Below are 7,638 nucleotides of genomic sequence, written 5' to 3'. Positions count from 1 at the left end.
AGCATGTTTGACAAAAAATAGCATTTTTTGCTTCTGGAAACGTGGTGCATATAGGCTTAAAGTGAGCTAGTGGCAATAGAAGGGCTTTTATAAACACACTTAGTATTTCAATAAAAAATTATCTATATAGAAACTATTATTTGATATTTATTTTTATGATTAAATAATGATAAAAACTGATTCTTTATGGAATAGAATTTGAACACATAAATCACACTTAATAGATAATACTAGAATAATTGTATTATAAGATTTCAAGAGTCTTGACATCTCATCTTCTCAAATGTTTGAGAGTTTGATATCTCTATTCCTTTATTTATTTTAAGAGTAAACATGTTGAATTAATAAAACATAACTTAAACTCTAAGGTTTGAAAAACTAAAGAGACGCCAACTCAATCTTTATCGAATTAAATTAAGGTTTATTTTAAAAGATAAACATCTAGTTCATAATAACAATATCTCATTAAGTGCATAAACGAGACCTTACTTAGTACATAGAAATATGATCTTACAGTACATAGAAGTTAAAAACATAGGAACAACATGAAATTTATTCGGAATGACATAGACATTGACAAACAAAGATATGAACTAACTTCGAGTATCTTTTAACCATCCATCAAGGTAAACTTGTTTGGAGTCTGGGGTGGATTTCTCTTTCTTAGCTCGGATATCTTTCAACCATCCATCAAGGTATACTTGGTTGGAGTCAGATGTGGATTTCACTTTCTCAGCTCGGATATCTTTCAACCATCCATCAAGGTAAACTTGGTTGGAGTCAGATGTGGATTTCGCTTTCTCATCTCGGATATCTTTCAACCATCCATCAAGATAAACTTGGTTGGAGTCAGATGTGGATTTCGCTTTCTCAGCTCGGATATCTTTCAACCATCCATCAAGGTAAACTTGGTTGGAGTCAGATGCGGATTTTGTTTTCTCAGGTCGGGTGTCTTTCAACCATCCATCAAGGTAAACTTGGTTGGAGTCAGAGGTGGATTTTGTTTGCTTTGCTCGGATATCTTTCAACCATCCATCAAGATAAACTTGGTTGGAGTCAGGGGTGGATTTTGTTTGCTTTGCTCGGATATCTTTCAACCATCCATCAAGATAAACTTGGTTGGAGTCAGAGGTAGATTTGACTTTCTCAGCTCGGACATCTTTCAACCATCCGTCAAGGTAAACTTGGTTGGAGTTAGAGGTGGATTTTTCTTTTTCTGATCGGGTATCTTTCAACCATCCATCAAGATAAACTTCGTTGGAGTTCGGTGTGGACTTTGCTTTCTCAGATCTGATGTCTTTCAACCATCCATCAAGATAAACTTGGTTGGAGTCAGCAGTAGATTTTACTTTCTCAGCTCGAGTATCTTTCAACCATCCATCAAGGTAAACTTGGTTGGAGTCAGACGTGGATTTTGCTTTCTCTGCTCGGGTATCTTTCAACCATCCATCAAGATAAACTTGGTTGGAGTCAGGGGTGGATTTTGTTTTTTCTGCTCGAGTATCTTTCAACCATCCATCAAGGTAAATTTGGTTTGAGTTAGGGGTGGACTTAGCTTTCTCAACTCTGATATCTTTCAACCATCCATCAAGATAAACTTGGTTGGAGTCTGCGGTTGATTTTGTTTTCTCAGTTCGAGTATCTTTCAACCATCCATCAAGGTATACTTGGTTGGAATCGGGGGAAGATTTTGCTCTCTCAGTTCGGGTATCTTTCAACCATCCATCAAGGTAAACTTGGTTGGAGTCATGGATGAGTTTTTGATTCTTCAATGGATTTTTGAGCCAACCATCAATGTAAGGTTGATCAACTTCCTTTTCTTCTACACTCTCTTGCTCAAGTTTGATATATCGAGCAGAGCTTCCTTGTCCATTCTACAATGCAATTGAATGAAGGGATATTATTGAGTGATATTTGGATGGTAGATTTGATTAAAAAAAATGAGACATATTTTATTGCACAGTTAAGACATAATCATTATAGCATATGAATACAAAATTTGAAATAAAAATGAAAGAAAAGTAATTTTTTAAATTTCATTACAACAAAAAAATATTATTTTATCAAATCAAATAGAAGCATTTGATTATGAATGAATGCAAATATAGATAATGAGAAATGATAGATTACGATATTTAGGTGATGAAAAATATAAATTTAAGAGATAAAAGCATGCAGTAACTTACAATCAACAAGAGCAGGAGAAAAGGTAGGAGAAACAAAACAACTTTGTGTGTCATTTTTTTCCTGCTATTTTATTGTTGAAAAACTATTTTAGTGTAAAAGATGCATTGAAGTGGAATTGAGTTGGCCTATTTATAACTGAATGAGAAGAAAAAGTACAAATAATTGGACTTTAAGACTTTGTTTGACAAAATTATTTCTTTTAATTATAATTTATATCTTTTACATTATTTATAAGTGAATTAAAAGAAAATGAATAAATAACCAAGATATTGAGATTTTAGTTGTTAAGACTATTTTTTAAAATTTATAATTTAAAGTTCATACATCTAAATACAGTTTATTTAGTAACATTTATTTTTTGAGTTTTTTAAAAAAATGATTAGTTTCTTTTAATTTATTGATGAAGTGATAATAATTATGAACCCATTTATTACTACATAGCCAACAATAAATACAAAATTGTCTCAGGAAAAATACTTAAGTACTCTGAAGAGCCTTGCATGCTTAAGATGTTCATAAGTTATGTGATGGTAAAAACTAAGGAATAGATGAATTTTTAAAGTGTGTGTATCGTAGTTGTATTTATTTTTATATTGATGATGCTAATTTTTTTTAAAAAAACTCAATTATAAATATTTGTTTTGTATATTTTTTTAATATATTTTTATTATTCGCATTATTATTCAAAAGATATAAATTAATTATAAATATTTTGTTTTAAAAGTCATGGTGGTTTAGATAACTACATATCGTTAACTGTTAAGAAAAGGAAATAAATAAAAGAAATAACATAACAAATTTAAATATTCATATTTAAGAGATAACATAATATATTTAAATGTTTAGTCTCCTTAATAAATATAAGTATCTATATAAATCCAATGGATATTGAGATTTATGACTAAGTTTATAATAAAAATAAAAATACAACAATAACAATTAAATTTAAAAAATCAAGTGTTACAAAATGAATTATTAACTAAATTATCATAATATTTTCATGTAATATTTATTTTTCATTGATAATAAATACACAAAGATAAGACATCCACATATAAAAAATTTGTATTGAAAAAATTAATTATAAAATTAATTTAATATCTTTATTAAAATCAATATACAATTTCTAACATAAATATATTTTTTTAATTCTTATCTTGTGCCTCTAGGACACAAGTTAGTATTAAAAAAAATATATCTAATCTTTAATTAGTGAATTCACTGCACATGACTCATAATAAATCTTCTGCTCCACCTCCTAGGATTTCATTACATAATCATCAATAAATACAAAAGAGTCACCCAAGAAACACTTAAATAGTGTGTAGAGACTTGCATGCTTATTAAGCTCACATGTTTGCAACTAGGCTGATAATATTGTCGGTTTACGGTTTACTATTAAATTATTGATTTATTGATTTAATCAAAGATGATAAAATATTTCTCCAAATAAATTAGTAGTCATTCCTTCTCACAAGTATTCCATTTGAAATATAATATTTTTTTAAAGATAATAATTCAAAATATTAATTTTAATGATAATATTATAATAATCATATAATTAATAATGAATTAAAACTAAAATTCATAAATAAAGATATATCAATAAAAATAATAAATGTTGTATTTATAAAAAGGTTGTTTTAAAATTAAAAAAAATACAAATGAGACATTTTATTTGATTAGAGTCCTAAAATATATTTTTAAAAAATACTAAGAAATAGATGAATTTTAAAGTGATCTATAATCAACAATGATGTCAAAATATATTATATATATATATATATATATATATATATATATATATATATATATATATATATATATATAATATATATATATATATATATATATATATATATATATATATATATATATATAATTAAAATATTATTCAAATATGCATATAATATAATAAGTGTTGGGATAGAGGAAACCTATGCTATGTAGTCTGTGCTCAGAAGTAGTATGTGGAGTCCACATCCTAGGTTCTTGTATTTTGTGCGAGAAATAATTCCTATTATGTTGTTCACATATCCAACAATAAATACAAAATACTAGTCTTAGGAAAAACACTTATATACTCTGAAGAGACTTGCATGCTTAAGATGTTCACATGAGTCAAACCAGAAGAAGTTACAGCATAATTCAAACAGCTTAAGATGTTCTAAATCTTTACAAAATCAAAGTTCTATCGGATAGAGGAAACCCTATCCTATGTAATCTGCTAAGAAGTAGGTGGAGTCAATATTCTTGGATTTTGTACATCATGAATCATGAGTCAGGTGGATTTCACTACATAGCTCATATGTTTGCAAGTAGGGTTGACATGCTTAAATACAAAATAGTCTCACAAGAAACACTTAAATAGTGTGAAGAGACTTGCATGCTTATTAAACTCACATGTTTGCAGGTAGGGTTGGCATGCTTATCTAGTTAAAGGACACAATAAGATACTATATTATAGTTATATATAAACAGAAGAAGTTACAATACTGTTGTTTTCCTATTAAATTGTTGGTTTAGTGAAAGATGATAAAATATTTTTTCAAATAAATTAGTACTCATTCCTTCTCATAACAAGTATTCCATTTGAAATATATTTTTTTTAAAGATTTATCAATAAAAATAATAAATATTGTATTTATAACAAGACAATTGTTTTAAGATAAATAAATAAATATAAATGAGACATTTTATTTGATTAGGAAGCCTAACATATATTTAAAGTGGTCTATAATAAACTATGATGTCAAAAAATATTATTATTATTATTATTATTATTATTATTATTATTATTATTATTATTATTATTATTATAAATCTTTACAAAATCAAAGTACTGATGGATAGAGGAAACCCTATCCTATGGAATCTGACGTGGATTATGATAAGCTTATGAAACTTCTATTCCAACTCCTAGGATTTCACTACATAGCCAACACTAAATTAAAAATAGTCTCACACGAAACACTTAAATAGTGGATTTTTTTTTAAAATAATCATTTTTAAAAAAAAAATTGAAAATAATTAATTATTCAAAAAAAATTATCAAAATAACTAAGTTTGGTAGTGGATGCGCCAGATGAATTGGCGCATCCTCAAAGCTTAAAGAGGAGGCGCCAATAGCATTGACGCATGCATTGAGCTCCTTATGAGCGCCTACATTGGGTCTCATGAGGAGGCGCCAATGCTAGTGGCGCCTAGCTTCATTTGATTGGTGTATGCGCCAATTCATATGGCGCATACACCCCCTCCTATTTTTTATTTTAATTTTTAATTTTTTTTAATTTTTTTAATTTTTTTAATTTTTTTTAACTTTTTTAATTTTTTTAATTTTTTTAATTTTTAATATTTAATTTTTATTATTTAATAAATAAGAAATAGTAATGAAAATAAAAAAATTCATTGAATATGTAATAATTTGTTACATTGGACTAACAATAAACTAATGACCGGCCCGATTATAACGTCTCCCGATTCCACATCCTGGTGCATTAGTTTGTCTCCGAGGTCTCCCACAATTTTCTTCTGGTGTTTGTGGTCTTTGGATGCTGACCTGATCGAGCGATGACAGGTTGGAAGGTCCGGTGAAAGTTCCAGCGGTATTTGACAGATGTGTCATCATTTGCTCATAATATCCGGAGGGACTCTGGCCAACGGCGTTTCCGTAATGGAGTTCGGTGCCCATGTCATCGTAGTTAGGGCGTTGGGGTTGGGTGAATTGGGGACGGTATATTTACCCAAATTAGGCCATTACGTCGTTTTGGAAACGAAGCAATGGTTCCTGGGGCGTACTATAGTTAAACAAGGGTTGAGTGTTCATTGGTGGGGGGCTATGATGAAGTGACTCACATGTATTATTTGGAATGTAGACGGTTGTGGATACGGGGTTTGATTCTTGGTTTTGAGTTTGGGTGGGTGGTATGAACGGGGTGCGATGTTGGATGGTTGGTTGTTGGATGGTTGGCATGAACGGGTTGCGATGTTGGGTGTTTGGTTGTTGTGTGTATGTGGTCTATTGATGTTATGTGGTTGGTTGTTGGGTTTGGGTGGGTTCACATTGGTGTTGGGTGGTGAATTGTTGTGGGGCATACGATGACGAAGCAAGTTAGCGTGGATCCATCAAATACCGCGTCTCAGATACAAATTGCTGAGTTGTTACCGACCTAGACCATGCCATATATTGTTGAGTGGGTCTTGCACCATGGATGACTGGTTCGTTCAAGATGTGTTGTCGTCGATTCCTCCATTGACGACACATGTCTTTTGCAAAGTCTCTCTAGTCAAAATAATCCCACTGTGCATCAACCCTTTTTTGATGCCAATTCCCCAAACAGGTGGGAGATTCTGAAATCTATTGTAGCATTCCGAACTACAGTTTGACCCGGTCACTCTGGTGCATTTCCACCGTAATGAATCAGATAATCGGTGTCTTCGTTGTCCAAACTGCAGCATCGTCATGGTTCACATCATGATTCAGACCCAGATATGGCCTCCAAACAAACTGTAAAACAATATGAAATGGTTATATGGAAAATAATTTGAGAAGTATTTTTAAATTAAAATATAGTTGGGTAGGATTATTACATCGTCATGTCCAATGTGATCCAATAGATTTTGATAGACTACAATAGCGTGTTTCAGACACCTGTTGTAGTTCATTCCCCTTACTGACCACCTAAGATAAAAAAGAAGTGACAAATATTATTTACTGTTAATTATAATAATAAATATAATTAACTAAATGGTGAATGGTAAAGTGTTAGACTTACTTGGTTGCAAACGACAACACGAATGGGCGCTCATTTATCGGGGCGAGCGACGACATTCTTAACCACCCCCAAGCTTGAAGCAAATACGCACATAAAAAAAAAGTACAAATATTCTTTTTTGCAGTTCTACACATTGCACTATATAGATGAGCCAACACAGTTGAACCCCAACTATAACCTTATTAATGTTGCGTAATAAAGGTAAATACATTATATTCACAGAATTACCTGTACTTTCTGGAAACAAAAAGTTATCAAATAAAATCATAATATAACACCGAGCTTTTATTATTTTCTCATACTCGGTTGAATCGTCGGACAATACTATACTGACATAATATTGTTTTAGGTATTTTAAATTTATACCTTGCCCCCTTGCTTGACCGGATGTGTCTCCCTCAGTTTCTTCGTCTAACAAAGGGGCTCCCAATAATTCATTGCAGATATTGTTGTCTTGGTTAACTCGATCATTCACTGCCTTTCCATCTATACAGAGACCAAACAACATGTACACGTCCTCAAGTGTAACGGTACACTCACCAATCAGAAGGTGAAATTTGTGGGTCTTGGAACAATGTTTAGTAGATTTTCAAATCCACATCCTCTAATATATGGTTCTATTAAAGGATCGTGGGATACATATTCATGTACACGGCATCTAAACCGCTTCGGATCC

At 30.9% G+C, this 7,638-nt stretch overlaps 1 protein-coding gene across 5 annotated transcripts; it reads right to left on the bottom strand.

Moving 5' to 3' along the window:
• Positions 1 to 442: 442 nt before the first annotated feature.
• LOC127086003 (uncharacterized) lies at positions 443 to 2,350 on the bottom strand. Of its 5 annotated transcripts, XM_051026631.1 has the most exons (4): positions 2,187 to 2,350; positions 1,041 to 1,874; positions 834 to 902; positions 443 to 764 (listed from the first exon to the last, which is right to left on the bottom strand). In XM_051026631.1, the coding sequence occupies exons 1-4, from the start codon at positions 2,238 to 2,240 to the stop codon at positions 594 to 596; spliced, it is 1,128 nt and encodes a 375-aa protein (XP_050882588.1). In that variant the 5' UTR covers positions 2,241 to 2,350; the 3' UTR covers positions 443 to 593. The 5 variants fall into 5 exon arrangements, with proteins under 5 accessions (XP_050882588.1, XP_050882585.1, XP_050882586.1 ...); XM_051026628.1 differs by having other exon boundaries at positions 834 to 1,874; XM_051026629.1 differs by having other exon boundaries at positions 443 to 971.
• Positions 2,351 to 7,638: the final 5,288 nt, after the last annotated feature.

This window comes from Lathyrus oleraceus, chromosome 5 (genome assembly GCF_024323335.1).
Source record: "Lathyrus oleraceus cultivar Zhongwan6 chromosome 5, CAAS_Psat_ZW6_1.0, whole genome shotgun sequence".
Classification (NCBI taxonomy): domain Eukaryota; kingdom Viridiplantae; phylum Streptophyta; class Magnoliopsida; order Fabales; family Fabaceae; genus Lathyrus; species Lathyrus oleraceus.
The sequence above is the reverse complement of the archived record's forward strand: the minus strand, read 5'-3'. Positions and strand labels throughout refer to the sequence as shown.